Source organism: Chrysochloris asiatica, unplaced genomic scaffold, assembly GCF_000296735.1.
Source record: "Chrysochloris asiatica unplaced genomic scaffold, ChrAsi1.0 scaffold00078, whole genome shotgun sequence".
Classification (NCBI taxonomy): domain Eukaryota; kingdom Metazoa; phylum Chordata; class Mammalia; order Afrosoricida; family Chrysochloridae; genus Chrysochloris; species Chrysochloris asiatica.
In genome coordinates this window covers 4,041,277-4,062,246 of record NW_006408596.1, presented here as the reverse complement: position 1 = coordinate 4,062,246, position 20,970 = coordinate 4,041,277, and the positions used below count along the sequence as shown (strand labels likewise).

Genomic DNA, 20,970 nt, shown 5'->3' with positions numbered 1-20,970 from the left:
TTTGTATTTTATTAATAGATTCTTCTGAGGATGGACCATGTTTCTTCTAATTGGTTCTGTAAGGTAAGACAGTTTCGGTAAAAAATAAACTGACAAACAAAAAATAATGGCAAGCCCTTGCTTATTAACCCCCCTTATAGCTTAATTCTTCTAGTTGTGCAACCATTATCTCATACTTGAGAGATAACAATTTCTTTTAGAAACTTTCTTTTCAGCGGAAGCTAGATCATTTTTCTGTAACTTGTAACCAGAGACCACTTGCACACACACACACATATAAAATCTTGACTAGGAGAAATTTACTGCTCACATCACCAACTCCCCAATCCATTCGCATTCTGACTTCCTGTTTCACAGAGAAACAAACACCACCCTTCCCAAAATCCACTCAGATCGTCATCTTCAACAGCTCAGATGTTCTTCCTGCTCTTACACCTCCACTTCCTCACGCCCCTCTGGTCTGAGCTGAGGGGCCAGGGCATCAGATTGTTGAGTTTATTTCTATGATGGGTATTTCTGGCTTCACTCTCCAGATCTTCTTACCCCATTTCTCCACCCTGTTCTGTGCGCTGGGAAGTTGGCCCATGGCCTGGGTCAACCAGCCTAGGGTCATCAGACACAAACCTTCTGACCCACTGCAGTGAATGTATTAGAGGAGCTATGAAGGAGTATCACCAAACAAAGGAAACAATGAAGTCCTTACAAGATTCTGGGAAGGGTGGGTTTATATGAAATTGAAATGACGTTAGGCTAGCAAGACTCTGTAAAGGGGCTGTTATGGACTGAATTGTGTTGGAGTCCTAACCCTTAGAACCTATGATTGTGAATAGGGTCTTTGAAGATGTTATCAGTTAATGTGAGGTCATACTAGAATAGGGTGGGTCCTAATCCTGTAAAAGAGAAGAGACACACAGACAGAGGGAAAACATTCACTTGAGGATGGAGTTAGGCTGCAGCTACAAGCCAAGGAACAGCGGAGGCTCCCAGAAGCTGGGAGAGACAAGAGGGATGGATCTTCATCGAGAAGCTTTTGAGATAACAGCACCCTATAGCCTCCCTGAATTCAGACTCCTAGACTTCAGAACCAAGAGACAACGCATTTCTGTTGCTTTATGCTGCCCACTTTGTGGAGCCTTGTTACGGCAATGTCAGAGACTAACACAGCGGTCAGCATTAGATCTGGATGGCAGAGACCGGCCCTGTTCAGCACAGTCCACATCCACTGACTTAGCAAAGCAGGGGTAGAGAGGTTATTCTCAGCCCAGTGAGGAGTAAACACTACAGGATCATTCTTCTGTCTAAGCTTATGCTGGTCCTGCATCATAAAGCTCTGCCTTCCGTAGGGGTTGGTACCAAGAGCACACAAGGGAAAGGAAAAAAAAAAAAAAAAGCCCACATTGGGTTCTAGCCCTGGGCCAGCTGCCTACCTTATAAGACTTTACCTAAAGGTAGGTGGAGAAACACTAAGGAAATGGCAAGTGATGTCTTGAAGGGTCAGAGATTTGAGGCCATGCTCCAAGGCAACTAGATTTCAGATACTCCCAAAGATGAATTCCAGGGGCCATGACAAATCAACAAATGTCAAAGTCAGCTGGGAAGGGGGCTCTCTTGCTGGCAGTGATGGGAAACTACTTGGAACTTTCGTAGAGAGTGGAGGGATTTACTGAAGAACATGAAGCTCTTCTGCAACTGGTAATAAGTTTATAGGGGAGTGTATCTGGTGGATCAGTATACCACCCCCTGCCGTCACATCTGATGCCTCTATCTCCCATCTGCAGAGTGTTGAGAGGACACAGGGGTGGAAAGAGAAGAGGAGAAATCAATTCATCCCGTGCTCACACATATCTGGGGCTGAATAACCCTTTGTAGAAATGAATCCCTCAGTCTCTTAGTGGAGCTTGAGGTCATGGAAAGGTCTAGGCTCGTTGAGGCACAATTGAAGCTCTGGGTCTCTTGACCTTTTGAAAGGCTACTCCTTTCTTCTGCCTGAAAGCAAAAGGAAAGGCAGGAAGGGGAGAATTCTAGAAACGCCCTTCCTCTGAGCACAGTTTTTGTGTAAACATCTGGGGGAGGCAGGCTAGGACTGGGCCAGAGCCTTCAGGCTTGTAGGACTGACTGGGTTCTTCTTGTTTATTCCCAGCCCAAGTCTGGGAGAGCTGCCAGGGCCCGCCCCCACTCCACCGCTATTGGAGGAACTCTTGAGTTAAGAGATTCTGATTAGAACCAGCACACTTTGCTCACCGTTGTCCAGGTCTCGGAGAGGTGGGTGCGCAGACCCAGTCCTGAGTGGGGAGCAGCGTCTCTCCCACCATGTCAGCCTGCTGCTGCTGTGACATTTTCCAGTATGAGACAAACAAAGTCACCCGGATCCACAGTGTGAATTACGGCACCATTAAGTGGATCTTCCACATGGTTGTCTTTTCCTATGTTAGGTAAGTGATGTGTGGGCACCACCTCAAATCCCTGCTGTGGCTAACTGCCCAGAACACTCCACGGTGGAGCTCTGGAGCACATCGGAATTCAACGTGGTTTTCAAATCTTTCAGTCAGCTGGTCAGGAGGAAGCTGCACCAGGTGTCTACCAAGGGCCTGCTCTGGGAGCTGGGCAGGGCAAGCCTGAGGAAGGTAAGAAAATACACGGCAACATCTTGGATGTTGGCTGTGGTGGGGAGCATCAGACCAGCTAAGTGCGAACTGCTGATCTCCAATGTCTGGAAGTTTTGTTGCCAGTGGATTTTGTTGTTGGTTTTTTAACAGCCTTATTTAGGTATAATTTATAGAATGTGCATTCACCCATTTAAATGGTCCAATTCCATGATTTCTAACATAGTCAGACTGTGCATCCACCACCACAATCAATTTTAGAACATTTCAATCACCTTCAAAAGAAATCCTACACCCCTAATCTTTTTTACCCCATCTCCCTTACCCCCCCACAGGCCCTGCCAACCACTAATGGACAATGTCTCTAGGGATTTGCCTATTCTAGACATCTCAGATAACAGGAATCCTACCATCTGCAACCCTTTGTGACTGGTTTCTTTCACTCAGCACCATGTTTCCAAGGTCCATCCACACTGTAGCATGTATCAGTGCATCATTCCTTTGTATGTCTGATTAGTATTCCATTGTATGGATGTACCACATTTTGTTTACTCGTTCATCAGTTGAGGGACGCTTGGGTTGTTTCTACTTTGGGCCTATTAGGAATTATGTTAATAATGCTGTTCAAATATTAGTGTGTAAGTGTTGATGTGAATAGATGTTCTCATTTCTCCTGGGAAGGGATCTAGGATTAACATTACTGAGTCATGTGCTAATTCTATATTGAACCTTTTGAGGAACTACCACCAGATTTGTTTCTATAGTAGCTGCACTGTTTTACAGTAAACAGGACATGATGGTTCCAATTTCTCCGCATCCTCATCAACACTACCTTTTGTCTGTTTGATGATAGCTATCCTAGCGAGTGTTAAGTAACTTGTTCCCTTTTCCCGGATGGCTCATCCCAACGTTTTCTTTGTAATGATGATAATGACTTGCTTCTACACAGGGAGGCAGTACAGGTCACAAACCAAGAAACTGTGGTAGTGGTGACTGTGTGTGGTGGAGTCGGTTCTGGCTCATAGCGACTCTATGGGGTTTCCGAGGCTGTAAATTTTTGTGGGAGCAGAAAGCATCATCTTTCTCCCATGGAGCTACTAGAAGATTCAAACTACTGACCTTTCGGTTAGCAGGCCTGCCTGTAATCCACTATGCTACCAGGGCTCCTTAGCCAAGAGGTTGTTGTTGTTAAGTGCCATCGAGTCGGTTCCGAGTCGACGTGGCCTTGTATAGGGTTTCCAAGGAGTGGCTTGCACCGCTTACTTTGTGGTTCAGACTGACCTTGCAGTTCAGCACATTATCCCACAACGCCACACCTGGACTCCAGCCAAGAGGTAGAGCAGTCTATCTTACAATTCTGGATCTTTAGTCAAATCACCTATCCTCTCTGAGCCTCAGTCTCCACACCTGTTCATAGAGTTGTGATAAACAAGAAATTACATGAAAAGCTCTTTTTATGATGCCTGGAATGGGCTAAGAGCTCCATATATGATAGCTATTTAAAAAATATATATAGGAACACTTACATAGACACCCTTTCTTTTCACCCTCAGAGTAATTGTGCCTAAATTTAGGGTTTGAGATTTGGAAATAGGGAGTCGAATCCTTTACCTCTTTGAGCCTTGGCTTCCTCAGCTGTAAAATGGGGATAAAGATTGTTGTGAGTATTAAATAAATGCAAAGCTGTGAGAAAAATACTTGGCCATATCCACTGCCATTGAGTTGATTCCGACTCCTGTCCTTTTAACTGCTGTTTCTTATTATTAAAAATATAGTTATTAAGCTTATCATTATCTAATTAACATGTTTGCTGTTGTTGGGTGTTGTTAAGTGGGTTCTGACTCACAGCACCTCTGAGTGATGGAATAGGACTACCCCGCATCGTTTCCTAGACTAATCTTTATGAAAGCACAATGTGGGTTCAAACAACCAACCTTCAATAGTTGAGCGCTTAACCTTTGAGCTACCTGGGCTCACTTGTCAACAAATATTAAATAATAGACATATATATTGAAATTCTAAAATAACAACCTTATCATTTAGACCAACTATCATAAAACCATACCGAAGGCTGTGCTCTTTGATCTTCATCAGTAAATGTTTTAAGTCCTCTTCACTTTCAGCAAGCAAGGTTGTATCATCTGCATATCGCAGGTTGTTAATGAGTCTTCCTCCAATCCTGATGCCACATTTTTCTTCATAGAACCCAGCTTCTTGTATTATTTGTTCAGAATGCAGGTTGAATAAGTATGGTGAAAAGAATACAACCTTGTCGCACACCTTTCTTAATTTTAAACCATTCAGTGTTCCCATGTTCTGTTCGAACAAGTGCTTATTGGTCCAGGTACAGATTCTTTATGAGTACAATGAACTGTTCCGGAATACTCATATTTCGCAATGTTGTCTGTAGCTTGTCATGATCCACATAATCGAAAGCTTTTGCGTAGTCAATAAAGCACAGGTAAACATCTTTCTGATATTCTCTGCTTTCAAATAAAGCCAAAGAGCATACTGGGTTTATTAATGCTCCCTTATGCATTAACAAATAGATTCCATGTCACAATTCCACATGGCAGATCATGTGGAATTCTTTTGTCCAGCACACAATTTCTTTAAAACAGAGTATCTGCATAGTATCTGCATACATAAAAACAGATTCTTATGAGAACAGTTTATCATGATAAATATTTTCCTCAATAGGATGGTGTTTCATCTTACATGCATTTAACTTCCCACATCCAGTTATACATGATCTGTGGGGGCAGAGGGAGAGAACAATTTAAATAGAGCACTGTTTCAATCATTGAGTGCCCAGGCTGAGCCTGAAATGGGATACTTGAGTCTGGGGTTCCCTCAGTCCATCCATTCCCACAAGCTTCTCATAGAGTGTCTTGCTGCCCTATCTGTGAATCTAGATACATATTTTCCACCCAACATGGCTTTCAAAACAAGCCAACTCCTTCATCTGAAGCAACCTGTTCCAGAGCTGAAGAGAAATTGGCTCTGGTGCTTGTTTGCAGGTGGGAGGTCATTTGCTAGGCTTTGTAGCCAATATAAAGATAATGTTGATTAGGCATGATTTTGACCTTGAATGCAAAGTTGAGAAGATAACCCCTTTGTAATATTCTTCTCTACGGTGTATATTTTAAAATATAAAGTTGAAGAAAAATACTGCCAGCCTTGATCACTTCCCCCGTCTTTGTTAATGGGACATTTATTAACATTCCACTGAAGACTATAACTAAGTAAAACCTAGTTCATGTCTCCATGAGGTTTTACTCCAGTGGGGAGAAAGGCATGATACAAAAAAGAAAATCAAAGAGACATTGTAAAATAACAAGTGCTGTGAAGAATTAGGGAGTCCTGGTGTGGCGCTGGGGGTGAATGTGCTGCACTGTAAAGCCAGTTTGAACCACAAGATCAGTGATTCAAGCTCATTAGCTGCTCCTTGGAAACCCTATATAGGGTTGCTATGGGTTGGAATCGACTCCACGACACTTAACAACAACAACAATGAAGAATTAGAGTAGGGAAGAGGATAGAGAATGGGGAGGGGTGTGTATGCATGTGTATGGGTGTATCAGAAAGAGAGAGAGAGAGAGAGAAAGACATTTGTGTTGAACTTCCTATTGATAGAGGGAATAAGCCATCATGTCACTGGGAGAAGAGTGTTTCTAGCAAAGGGAACAGCAGGTACAAAGGCCCTGCGATGGGAACTTGACAGGGGGTTCAAGGAAACACAGGAGGAAAATGTGGATGGAGCCCAGTGGACAAGGTAGGAGAAGGTGTGAATGGACTAAGATATAGGAGGTGAGAGGAGAGGTAGTGTGGGCAGGGGAAAGAGAACAGATCATGCAGGCCTTGTAGGGCACTGTGAGCTCTCTAGATTTTATTCCGGGCTGAGTTAGAAGCCATACCAATCCAAAACCCAAACCTGTTGTCTGAGTCGATTCTGACCCATAGCAACTCTACAGGGCAATGTAGAACTGCCACCTAGGACGTCTAAGGCTGTAATCTTCATAGAAGCAGGCTGTCACGTTTTTCTTCCACAGAGTAGCTGGTGGGTTTGAACTGCTAACCTTTCAGTTAGCAGCTGAGCACTTAACCATTGCATCATCAGGGCTCCTTAAGAAGCCAAGGGAGAGTTTTAAGCAGAGGAGTAGAAATGTTGCCATTCTTTTGGGAAGATTTCCCTGTCCAGTTCTAGAGAACACTCTGCTTCCATGGGCCACAGAAGACTAGAGGATTGTTAAGAGAAGAACAGTGGAGTAAATTCCACTCTCAACTGCTTCTCCTCCAAGCAGTAATCTCCACCCAGGCACACAGCAAGCCCAGTTTTGTCTTCCACAGCCCCAGGCTGCCCGTCACCATGGAGACCATGCTGTTGCTGTGAGTTGTAACTATCTCACCTGAGGCTGGCCACACACCAGAGAGGCTGGGGTGTCTCCAGTTGAGCAGAAGTAAGAGCAACCCAGAGGCGGAGGAGGGATCAGAGCTGGAGAGGAGCCAATCCAAGTCAGGCAATGATTAGACACATATGTAGCACGCAACACTGCACGTGCCCAAGGAACCACATGAGGCAGTGGGCGTGAGCAGAATTCATCTTTAGGAATATGAGAGGTGGACCCCAGGCTTTAGACCATCTTCTCTGGTCTGGTTCTTACTAATGGGACTTATAGAATGGAGTGGGTAAGAACAGAGGCAGAGTGATTATTTGGGAGACTACTGAAAGTTGATGGCAATTTGGACTGATGTAATGACAGTGGGAGAGGGGACAAGTAGATGGGTTTGAGTTATGTTGTTGTTGGGGGTCATTAAGTGGATTCCAACTCACAGTGACCCAGTGTGACAGAGAACTGTCCCATGGTTTCCTCGGCTATAATCTTCAAGGGAGCTGATGAGCAAGTCTTTCCCCTACAGATTTCTACGACTGACCTTGTGGTTAGTAGCTGAGTGTGTCACCATTGTACTACTGTGCTCTTTCAGTCATTTTAGAAACGTAAAATACTGTTGTTGTTGTTGTAGGTAAGTGCTGTCAAGTTGGTTCTGACTCATAGCAAGCCTGTATATGGCTTCTGAGAAGTGGCTAGTGAACTGCTGACCTTGCAGTTAGTAGTTCAGTGGTTATCCTACAGTGCCACACCAGGACCCCAAGTTATCAGGTAAAGAAAGATCTGGTAATTGAGCAGATGAGAGAGAACAGAGTGAGGGGGGATCAAGGAATGACAGTGTTTCTGGCTTGGGCAACTAACAGCTGGTAGACCCGTCACTAACTGAGACAGGAAATGCAGGAGAAAAAACTAATCTGCAATGAAAGATGAGTTGGGAACAGAAAATGTTGAGTTGGAAGCATCTATAGGACACATAGGAGTCCTCGTGTGGGGCTGTGGCTTAATGCGCCAGACTACAAAGTCGGTGGTTCAAGCTCACCAGCTGCTCCTTGGAAACCCTCTACAGGGTCGCTATGCATCAGAATTGACTCAATGGCACTTAACAACAACAACACAGGACACAAAGAAGACGTGTTGCTGCAATGGTTGAGTGCTCTGCTGCTGACTGAGAGGTTGGTGGTTTGAACCTACTGCTGCTCTGCAAAAGAAAGATGTGGTCATCTGCTTCCATAAAGATTTATGGGAACCCCATGGGGCAGTTCTGCTTTGTCCTATAAGGTTGCTGTGAGTCCACATTGACTCAACAGCAGTGAATATGTAAGATGTATATCAACAGATGTTCACTTGTTGTGGTGGTGGTTGTGAACCCATGCACAATGAGATCAGAGCACTGTCATCGACAGAGTTATCACTAGCTGAAGTAGATCACCAGGCCCTTCTTCCCATCTTAGTCCGGAAGCTCTGCTGAAGCCCGTTCAGCATCCTAACAACACACAAGCCTTCACTGACAGATGCACGGTAGCTGTGCCCAAAGTGCACTGGCTGGGAATCAAACCGGGGTCTCCCACAGGGAAGGTGAAATTTCAACCATTGACCCCACCTCTACACATCCCCCAAAGCATCCTACAATTCTCTAGTTCCAGTTTGTGTAGCTGTCACTGAAAACATGGAAGCACAAATCTGGAACTGGAGACATGGGTTTGTATGTCAATTGTGAGGATGGTGCAGGACTGGCAGGGTTTCAGCTTGTTGTGCATATGATCGCTAGCAGTCAGAACTGAACAACAGCCTCTAACAACAGCAGCATAGAAATGGTGACTAGAACGGTGAGGTAGCTGAAACTGACCAGCAAGAGAAGAGAGATGGGTCCAGGACAGGTCCCTGAGGAAGGCTAAACTTCAAGGGGTGAGGGAGACACATACTTGGAGGAGGAGGCCAAAGGTAGCTAAAGGTAATACAAAAATGGCTGAAAACACACATTGACAGAGAATTCCCAGAAGTTCAAGCTGGATTCAGAAGAGGCCGTGGAATGAGGGATGTCATTGCTGATGTCAGGTGTTATCTTGGCTGAAAGCAGGGAATAACAGAAAGATGCTTACCTATGCTTTATTGATTACATAAAGGCTTTCAATTGTGTGGATCATGACAAGCTATGGACAAAATTGCAAAGTATGAGTATTACGGAACACTTAATTGTGCTCATGAGGAACCTGTACATAGACCAAGAAGCAGCTGTTCAAACAGAACAAAGGAACATTGAATAGTTTAAAATTAGGAAAGGTGTGTGACAGGGTTGTATTCTTTCACCATACGTATTCAATGTGTGTGCTGAGCAAATAAAATCCAAGAAGCTAGATTATATGAACAAAAATGTGGCATCAGGATTGGAGAAAGACTCATTAACAATCTGTGGTATGCAGATGATACAGCCTTGCTTGCTAAAAGTGAAGAGGACTTAAACTACTTACTGATGAAGAACAAAGACCACAGCCTTCAATATGGATTGCACCTCAATGTAGAGAAAGAAAAAAAAATTGCTCACCACTGGACCGATAAACAACATCAAGATAAATGGAGATAAGATTGAAGTTGTCAAAAACATCATTTTTCTTGGATCAACTATCAACACTCATGGAAGCAGCAATCAAGAAATCAAACAACATATTGCATTAGGTAAATCTGCTGCACAAGGCTTGTGAAAACTGGACAGTGAATAAGGAAGACCATATAAGAATTGATGCATTTTGAGTTATGTATTGACAGTGCCATGGGCTGCCAAAAGAACCAACAGATCAGTGTTGGAAGAAGAGCAGCTAGAGTGTTCCTTGGAAGTCAGGAGGGCCAAACTTTGTCTCTGATACTTTGGACATATTATCAGGAGGGACCAGCCACTGGAGAAGGATATCATGTTTGGTAAAGTGGAGGGTCAGAGAAAAAGAGGAAGACTCCCAACAAAATCGACTGGCACAGTGGCAGCAGTGATGGGCTCAGACATAGCAATGATTGTGAGGTTGGCTCAGGACCAGACAGTGTTTCATTCTGTTGTGCATAAGGTCACTAAGAGTCGGTATCAACTTGAAGGCACCTAACAACAATAACAAGGGGAGTAGGGGAGGGAGGTGTTTGGTCCTTTGTGTCAAGTGACACTGAAAGTAACAGGAAGATCAAGGCTATGGTAAATCTTTTGGATTTAGTGAAAATGACGGTGGTGTTTACTTGACAAGAGAAGTTTTAGGCAAGCAGTGGCGGTGGAGGAAGCCAAAATGGAGGGGGCCAAAGAGTGAATGGAAATATGGAAATGGATGTTGTGACCCACTCTTTCTTTTCAAGAGACTTGGCTAAAAGCAGAAGAGAGGTTTGGAGTGGTGACTGGAGAAGATGGTGGCATGAGGGAGGTTTAATATATATATGCATTGTTGTTGTTAATTGCCTTCGAGTCGGTTCCGTCCCATAGCGACCCTGTATAGGGTTTCCAAAGAGCCGCTGGTGAGCTTGAACCGCAGACCTTGCAGTTCAAACGACTTTGCAGTCTGCTGGATTAACCCACAGTGCCACACCAGGACTCCATATATGTGTGTGTGTGTGTGTGTGTGTGTGTGTGTATATATATATGAAAGGATGTTTAACTGCATTAAGAAAGGAGATAAGAGAAATGGGGAAGTTGATGGGCTAACTGGAAATCATGTTCATCACAATCACCAACTAGCAACCACAAGGAAAGCCTGATCTACTTTGAAGCTGCTCTAATTGTTAGCTCTGCTGCTTTACACTGGGCCAAAGTCTAACTCCTTATAACTTTTCCTTTTCTTATGGATTTGCCTGGTGATCCCTCTTCTACTTGACAGCCTTCAAAGGCTGTACACTGCGAGTATAACTCAGATCCATGTGCCCTGATATGAGAAGGATATGACCCTATGGCATTCAGACCCTTTGTTAGCTCAGCCAAGCCCACACGGCCAGCCTCTTGTTTGTCAAGATTCTTTAAAAGGTAGTGAATACACTCTTGCTTTGTGGGTGGAAGCGTGGAATGGTTCAGTCGTTTGTGGTTTGGCAAAATGAACTGAGATACAAAATGATATATACCCTGTGACCCAGAAATGTATCTAGAGGATTTAACCCTTTAGGTGCAAGAAGCTACTTTTCACAGGTCTGTATATGGCATGAGCTAGGTGGTGACACATGGTAGTGAAGAGCATGGGCTGCGGACCCAGACTGACAAGTTCAAATCCAGCATTGCTACTTACTGTGTGACCTCGGGCAAATTACTCATGTTCTCTGCACCACCATTTCTTCAGCTATCAGGGGTGATATAGTACCTTCCTTGTTGTTGTTGTTGTTAGGTGCCATCGAGTTGGTACCGACTCATAGCGGCCTTATGCACAGCAAAATGAAACACTGCCCGATCCTGAGCCAACCTCACTACTGTTGCCACACTTGAGTCCACTGATGTTGCCACTTGGCCAGTCCATCTCGTTGGAGGGGGGTCTTCCTCTTTTACTCTGACCCTCCACCTTCCTTACAGGGATTTTTTTTGGGGGTGAGGCAGGGGGTAAGATTTAAAAGACTTAATAGATGTTGTTGTTGTTGTCTGGTGCCATCGAGTCGGAACTGACTCATAGCGACCCCATGCACAGCAGAACGAAACAATGTCCAATCCTGGGCCAATCTCAGTACCGCTGCCACACTTGAGTCCATCAATGATGCCACCTGGCCAATCCATCTCGTTAGGGGTCTTCCTCTTTTTCTCTGACCCTCCACCTTACCCAGCATGACATCCTTCTCCAGCGATTGTTTCCTCCTGACAATATGTCCAAAGTATGAGAGACGAAGCTTAGCCATCCTGGCCTCCAAGGAGCACTCTGGCTGCACTTCTTCCAAAACAGATCTATTGGTTCTTTTGGCAGTCCATGGCACTTTCAGTAAATAATAGATGTAAATAAAATATTTTGAAGGTTTCCTGGCACATTGTTGTTGTTGTTAAGTGCTATCGAGTCAGTTCTTACTCATAGCAACACTGTATAGAGTTTCCAAGGAGCGTCTGGTGGGTTTGAACTATCAACCTTGTGGTTCAAACTGACTTTGCAGTCCAGTGCTTTAGTCTACAGCACCATACCGGGACTCCATAGTGAAGGTTGTGTCTTGATTCCAAAAAAACATGTTTATCATTTGGAAAACTGAACAAAAATTCCAGTTAAATATCCACCAGTAAGAGTTGTAATTATTGTTGTTAAGTGCCGTCGAGTCAATTCTGACCCTGTATAGGGTTTCCAAGGAGCGGATGATGAGCTTGAACCGCCGACCTTACAGTTTAAATGGCTTTGCAGTCTGACGCATTAACACACAGCGCCACATGTTCCAGTTAAATATCCACCAGTAGGAGAGTGGTTGGCAAATTATCACAAATGTACCTCTTAGTCTGAATTCCATGAAATTTCCATTATTTGACTGTTGCTATAAAATTAGGCAGTTTCATATGTTCCAATCTAAATATTAAAATACTTTGTAGCTATTAAAAATCACAACATAGCACAGATCTATCTATCTGTAGCACAGATTTATCTTCATTGTCTGGGAAAGAATAACATTGATTTTGAGTAAGAATAGCACGTTGCTATGGTATACGGATATGTATATATCCACCACTCATCTGTCAGTTTGTCCTACTGTTGTGGCTTGTGTGTTGCTGTGATTCTGGAAGCTATGCCATAGGTATTTTAAATGCCAACAGGGTAACCCACAGTGGACAGGTTTCAGATGAGTTTCTAGATGAAGACAGACTAGGAAGAAGGAGAGATGGACTACTTCTGAATGTTTAGTCACTGAACACCTTATGAAGAGCATTGGAACACTGTCAGTAGCAGATGACTGAAGATTGAAACATGATGAAGAGCACCAGAACATTGTCAGGTTTAGTGCTAGAAGACGAGCCTTTCAGGTTGGAAGGCACTGCGACTGGGGAAGAGCTGCCTCCTCAAAGTAGAGTTGACCAGGATGACGCGAATGGAGTAAAGCCCTTGGGACCTTCATTTGCTGATGGGGCACAACTCAAAATGAAGAGAAACAGCTGTAAGCATCCATTGATAATCTGAACATGGAATGTAGTATGAATCTAGGAAAATTGGAAATTGTCAAAAATGAAATAGAATGCATAATCGATATCCTAGGCATTAGTGAACTGAAATGGACTGGTATTGGCCATTCCTAATCTGGCAGTCACATGGTTTACTATGCCAGGAATGACAAACTGAAGAGGAATGGTGTCACATTCATCATCATAAAGAACACATCAAGATCTGTCATGAAGTACAACACTGTCTGTGGTAGGATAATATCCATATGCCTATAAGGAATACCGGAGTCCTGGTGTGGCGCTGTGGGTTAATGTGCCCGACTGCAAAGCTGTTTGAACTGCAAGGTCGGCAGTTCAAGCTCACCAGCTGCTCCTTGGAAACCCTATACAGGGTCGCTTTGGGTCATAATTGACTTGACGGCACTTAACAACAACAACAATAAGGAATACCAGTTAATATCACTATTAATCAAATTGATGTACCAACTACTAAAGCCAGTAAGGATGAAATAGAAGAATTCTACCAACTTCTTCAATCTGAAATTGATCAAACATGCAGTCAAGATGTATTGATCATTACTGGTGATTGGGATGCAAAGGTTGGAAACGAGGAGGGATCAATAGTTGAAAAATATGGACTTTGTGATACAAATGATGCAGGAGATCACATGATATAATTCTGAAAAACCAATGATTTGTCCATTTCAGATACCTTCTATAGCATACCTTCCTTAGTGTAATTACACATGGACCTCACCAGATGGAATACACAGAAATCAAATTGACTACATCTGTGGAAGGAGACAGTGGAAAAGCTCCATATCATCAGCCAAAATGGCCAGGGGCAGACTGTGGGACAGATCATCAATTACTCATATGCAAGATCAGGCTGAAACCAAAGAAAATGAAAACAAGTCCACAAGAGCCAAAATACAACCTTGAATATATCCCACCTGAATTTAGAGATTCTCTCTCAAGAACAAATTGGATTAGTTAGACACTATTGACTGAAGACCAGAGGAGTTGTGGAATGACATCAAGAACATCACACAAGAAGAACGCAAAGACCTGGAGCTACAAAACCGAAAGGAAGGAACAAGCTTAGCATTTCTCAAGCTGAGAGAACTGAAGGAAAAGTTCAAGCCTCAACTAACAAATATTGAGGATTCTATGGGCAAAATTGTCCTTGTGTGGTGCTGTGGGTTAATGCGCTGGACTACAAAGTCAGTCTGAACCTCAAGGTCGGCAGTTCAAGCTCACCAGTCACTCCTTGGAAACCCTACACAGGGTTGGTATGGGTCAGAACTGACTTGAAAACACTTAACAACAACAACAACATGGGCAAGCTATTAAATGATGCAGAAAGCATCAAAAGAAGAGGGAAAGAATACACAGAATCGCTGCACCAAAAAGAAATGGTCAATGTTCAACCATTTCAAGACGTGGTAGCATATGATCAAGATTCAATGATATTTAATTAGTAATTATCCACAAATGGATTTGAGTTTGATAATTACTGGTTACTGAAATGCAAAACTGGAAACACAATGGAAGAATCAGTAGTTGGAATATATGGTCTTGGTGATAGGAATTATTCTGGAGATCCCATGATAGAATTTTGCAAGACGAATGACTTATTCGTTGCAACTACCTTTTTGCAGCAACATAAATGGTGACCATATACTGAACCTCAACAGATGGAATGCAAAGGAATCAAACTGATTACATCTATGAGAAGAGATGATGGAAAAACTCAATATCACCAATGAAAACAAGACCTGGAGCCAACTGAACAACAGACCATCAATTGCTCATATTCAAGTAGAGGGTGAAGGTGAAAAAAATTAAAACAAGCCCATGAGTGTCAAAATATGAACTTGAACATATCTTACCTGAATTTAGAGATGATTTGATGCATTAGACAGTAGAAAACAAAGACCAGAATAATTGTAGAATTACATCAAAAGCATGATACATGTAGAAAATAAAAGGTCATTAAAAAGGAGGGAGAAGGGCTCTGTGCTGATGGCTGGGGGGCAGGCTTGCAGGGTATACCCTTTGGTTGTCTGAATGGTTATATATTCTTGAGTGCTTCAGTGTACATCAAAAAAACAAAAAAAAACAAAGGGAATGGAAGCAAATGCTGTTGAATGATGATGCATGGAGGGGACTATAATCGTTGCAATGAAATGAAATACAATAGGATGAATGTAAAGTTGATGTTCTCCCATGTAAACTATCATTCAATTCACAATAAAAACTTAAAAAAAAAAAAAAAAAAAAGAGTCAATGATACTGAAGGAAGAAGTCCAAGGTGCATTGAAGCAATTGGCAAAGAACAAGGTGCCGGAAATTAATGGGATATAAATTGAAATCTTTCAATAAACGGGAGGCACTAACTCATCTATACCAAGAAATTTGTGAAACAGCTACCTGGTTAATTGACTGGAAGAGATCCATATTTGTGTCCATTTCAAAGAGAGAGAGATGACCCAACAGAGTACAGAAATCATCAGACAATATCATTAATATCACATGCAAATAAAAGTTTCCTAATGATAATATAAAAACGGCTGCAATAGTACAGCGACAGACAACTCCCAGAGATTCAAGCTGGATTCAGAGGAGGACATGTAACAAGGGAAATCATTGCCGACATCAGAAGGATCTTGGCTGAAAGCAGAGAATACCAGAAAAATGTTTACCTGTGCTTTACTGACTCTACAAAGGCTTTCAACTGTGTGGCTCATGAGCACATTCATAGCCCGTGGCTTAGAGTCCTGAAGAAGAGCTTCATGGTGGCTACCTTCATCTACTTCTGAGTCAAGTGGGAGTGCTGCCAGCCCTCCATCTCCATCTTTTCCCCCTCTGCCTCTCCACACTCCTTTTTAGCCACACTTTCCAGGAGTTCTCCTGACAGGCTCTGCCTTCTCTCTCATTAGCTCCCGCCTAGCTCTCCTCTCTCCTATCTCTACCTTACCCATTTTTAATGTCCAGCTAAATTCCTATTTCCTTCTGACCCTGCTGGTTTCAGGGATCATTAGTTTTGCCTTCTTCAGAGTTATCTTGGAGCTGAATGATTTGAGGATTTAGGGATGCTGCTAACTCCCTGTTTCTCCCTCTTTTTCCTCTGACACAACTTTAAAGCACTTTAAGTCTCAAAATCATATGCTCATTCTTATACAAAGACAGGTTTTCTGATCATGAGAGTGGTGGATTCCATGTGGTTTATTCTGAAATAAATTTGAGAGATCAGAATTGAACTCCCCAAATGGTATGTCAAACTGACCCAGTGTTATTTTGGGAAAATGTTGCAATACCCAATGGAAACCAACACTGCACACAGCATGTATGTGTTGTGAGGGTCGGCAGGTTCAATATTATTGAACAAATATCCTTGTATATGTCTGTAGAATTTATATTAAACAACTCTGTCTCACACATGTATGTGTTGTGAGGGTCGGCAGAAATTTATTATTGAACAAATATCCTTGTATATGTCTGTAGAATTTATATTAAACAACTCTGTCTCACACATGCTGGCTGACTCTCAAGTCTGTATCAGTAGCCCCAACATCTCTCTTTTTTATTAAATGTTACAGATATTCTAAAATGTATTGAGAATAAAAGAACAAGCAACTGTGTGCCACTATCCAGCTTCCAAAATAAAACGAATGTATTTTTAGTTCTCTAAAAACCTCTTCTTCCTTCCGGCTCCTCTCTTCTCCATTTATAAGCATCACCCTGGTCTGTTTGTATATTTCTATAACATGTCTGTAAATACATACTATATTTTTTCCTTTATTTAAACATTAAGGTGAAATTCAAAACATAAAATTAACCATCTTAAACAATTCAGTGGCACTGAACACACTCACAATGTTTTACAAGCACTATCCCTATCTAGTTCTGAAGCAATGCCATCGTGCCAAAACAAACCCCATGCCCTTTAAGCTACTACTCCCATTCTCTCCTCCTCCCAGGCCCTAACATCTACCAGTCTGCCTTTTCTGTCTGTAAGGGTTTGCCTGTTCTGGAGAGTCCATATAAATGGTATAAGAAAATTATGAAAATTAGACCTTTTATGTCTAGTTTCTTTCACTTAGTATAACATTTTGAGATTCATCCATGTTGTACTGTAGCATGTATCACAACTTCATTCCTCTTTATGGCTAAATAATGTTCCATTGTATGGCTAGACCACATTTTGCTCATCCATTGCCTGTTGATGGACCGTTGGGTTGTTCCATCATGTGGCTACTATGCATAGTGCTATAGTTAACACTGGTGTAGGAGAGGTGCATTTCAGAAGGCCCCTTGAGTGATTCTGCTGTGTAGCCTAAGCTTGGTCTAGCTATCTTGACTTCCCAAGGTCAGCTAGAGAGGGCAGGGCAAAGAGAAGGGACTAAATAAAGTTATGCAGAATGAGTAAACAAAGCATTTAAAATTAACTCACTTTTAATTATTCAGGGCAATGGGAGACAGGGAAAACACATAAATGGAAGGGATTGTAACATTTTTAAACTTTAAATTTTTTTGTAACTTTTTCCCTCCGTTTCCCTCTTTATTACAATAATTCGGATTCATGTTACGGAGGCAGTATTAACAGCTAGTGAACTAACCAACAGGCAAGAAACCAGATGCAGAATATGAACCATGCAAGGACAAGTAAGACTCTCATGGTTGAGGTTCGTCTTTGGGATAAGGCCGACTGAATGTGGACCTCAGTTCTTTCTATCTGTGTGACCTCAGCCCCATTCCTTCACCTCTCTGTGCCCACTCCCTCATCTACAAAAGGGTGAGGATTAAAGGAAATGATCCACATAAAAGCCTTGGTGAGTAGTGCTGTAGTTATTAGTTGTTGTGGTGTCGACTCTGACTCACGAGGACTACATGTGTGCAAAGTCGAAAGCTCCATAGGGGGTTTCAAGACTATGACCTTGGAGCAAATCCCAGAGATACCAATGTTTTGGTCAATAGTTGAGTGTTTAAGTAAGTGCTCAATAAATAGGAGTGGCTATCACCAATATTGGAGTCCTGGTGTGGTGGTGTGGGTTAATGTGCCAGACTGAAAAGCCGTTTGAACTGCAAGGTTGGCGGTTCAAACTCACCAGCTACTCCTAAGAAACCCTATACAGTGTCGCTGTGGATTAGAATCGACTTGACAGCACTTAACACCAGCAACATTACCAATATTGGACTCCTGGTATGGCGCTGTAGGATCAACACTGTACTTCGCACCACAAGGTCAGCAGTTCAAACCCACCAGCTGCTCCTTGGAAACCCTATACAGGGTTGCTAAGAGTTGGAACGGACTCAACAGCACTTAGCAACAACCAACAACATTATCAATATTATGAAGTTCTGATGGAACACTGGGTAAACACTGGGCTGCTAACTAAAAGGTCAATGGTTTGATCCCACCAGTCATTCTGAGGAAGAAAGATGAGCCAATTTGCATGCATAAAGATTCACAGCCTCAGAAACCCCAGAGAGTGGTCTTACTCTGTTCCATAAAATTGTTATGAGTCAGTATTGACTTAATGGCAGAAGGTTTATCACGATTATTTTAAACCAGGTGGGTGTTTGTGGACAGCAGGTGGCTAATCCACCAGGTATACCCTTAGGAAAATGCTGACATGTTACTGAGCCCCAGGACAAAGCTGGTGGACCAACCGAGGGCTGAATGTTGGTACTGGAGAAGCTGTCTTGTGAATTAAGGTTCTTAGTAGGCAATATTGGAGGCTGACACTGAGGGCAGTAGCTTCCGTGTATTGAACACTTTCTTTTTTTGTTTGTTTCAATTCTCTCTCTCTTTTTTTTGTTTTGTTAAGTTTTTATTGTGGATTGAGTGAAAGTTTACAGGGAAGATCATCAGTTTTACATTCAACTAATCATACAACTTGAGCATCAAAAAGATTATAATCCCTTCCATGTACCATCAGTTAACAGTATTTCTCTCTATTTACTTTAGCTTTTTTTTTTCTTTTCAACACTCAGGCATATATAATAATTTACATCACCAAAGGGCACATGCCACAAGTCTGCCTCCTGGCCACCAGCTCTTAGTCCCTCTTTTCCCATGAATCTAGAGCCCTCAACTACTCCGTCCTCCATGTCCCCATCTCTGCATCTATCTCTGGTGTTGCTGCTTCTCTGGATAAGGTCCCGCATTCTGCTTGTGCTCTTCTCCCTTGATGGTCCTAGGGTCCTCTGTTTCTGGACTGTAAGATTAACTACTCCCCCACTTTTGTTACAAAACTTTTACCTTTACAATTGTGACAGTGGCAATTAGTCATGATAACAATTACTCACTATTGAATCATACGAATCTTATCCCCATCTCTTTTCATCAGATTCATCTAGACAAGAAGAAAACTATTCAGTGGGGACTCTTTCTCCCACCCACCTCCACTCTTAAACTAAACTCCTTCTTGAAACCTTGTAAGCCAGTTACTTTGTGCCTTTATCGCCCTCTCATTTTAGGTAGTCAATGTGTAAGTTGCCCGTCCCTATATACCCTGTATACAGAGGGGATAGCATTGATACTTGACAGCTATTCCATGAGAGAAAGATGAGGCTTTCTGTACCTGTAAAGATTTACAGCCTTGGAAATCCTGTACAGGGTCACTATGAGTCTGAGCCGACTCCACGGCACATTACAACAACAACAACCTCCATGAGTATAGGTCAGGTTCATCAAACTGTAGCAATTTACCCTTGTTTCCTTTATGTGGTGAGCACTTTCAATGTGCCAGATATTGTGCTGAAGAGTTGGCATGCAGACCTCATTCAATCTTCACAACAATCCCATGGAGTTGTTGTCAAGTGCCGTCGAGTCAGTTCTAACCCATAGTGACCCTGCATAGGGCTCCAAGGAGCGACTGGTGAGCCTGAACCCCACCGACCTTGTGGTTCAAACCGACTTTGCAGTCCAGCACAGCCCACAGCACCACACCAGAACTCCAACCCCATGGAGTAGGTATGGCCATTATCCCCATTTTACAGATGGGGAAAGTGAGTCATAGAGAAGTTAAGTCATTCGCCCAAAGTCACTGGCTGAGCTAGGATTTGAAGGAGGCAGCTTTCGGAACCTGCATCCCAAACCAACGCGCTGTGCCTCCCTCAACAAATCCATGTGTGCTTTTCTGTGCCATTTTAGCTATGCTTTGATGAGTGACAAGCTGTACCAACAAAAGGAGTCTGTGATCAGCTCTGTGCACACCAAAGTAAAGGGGATAGCAGAGGTGAGAGAGGAGATTATGGAGAACGGAAAGAAGAAAATAGTATGGAACATCTTTGACACCGCAGATTACACCTTCCCTTTGCAGGTGAGCATTTGTCCACCTTCTAGGCACTGTCACTAGCCTCACCCTCTCACCTAACACCACACCTACAGCCAGGGACCTCCCTCCAGAGAGGAGCATTGGTTGGCCCTACGTCAAACAGCCCTCTGAAAATCCCTGCTGAGAAAACCTACAATTGTAAAACGGGTCAGATCCAGTGGCTCGGAAAAGGGACGGTTGAATGCTTTATTGAATCCGGGACGGTTGAATGCTTTATTGAGTCCTCCAGGGTTTCTCAAAATAGCAGCATGTCCAGGTACACTTCAGATACCTCTTGATTTACTCGTACTTGGTTTCTACATGGCTTTTCAGAAGCCGGGCCAGCAAGTTCTGGTCAGTCTCAGAAGGACAAAGAGTTTTCTACCTGGAGAGTACCAGCCCTTCTGTATTATGTGTGTGGCAAATGTTTGCTCAAGACCAAGCCAGCCTTAGGTATGTTAACTGCACAAAGAAAGGATGCAGATGACAGAGGGGAAAGGCATGGATGGCAGAGAAAGGGCTGGTGACAAAGTCTAAATTTGCAAGAAGAGAAAATGAAAGTAGAATGAATAAACAGGAAG

The 20,970-nt window shown here is 42.9% G+C and overlaps 1 protein-coding gene across 1 annotated transcript in view; it reads left to right on the top strand.

Moving 5' to 3' along the window:
* Nucleotides 1-2,310: 2,310 nt before the first annotated feature.
* P2RX7 (purinergic receptor P2X, ligand-gated ion channel, 7) overlaps nt 2,311-20,970 on the top strand; it is a 65,339-nt gene continuing 46,679 nt past the window's right edge. Inside the window, exons 1-2 of the mRNA XM_006865409.1 lie at nt 2,311-2,432; nt 20,227-20,395. Of these exons, the coding sequence (XP_006865471.1) occupies nt 2,311-2,432; nt 20,227-20,395 (291 nt within the window). The remainder of the gene's footprint in view (nt 2,433-20,226; nt 20,396-20,970) is intronic.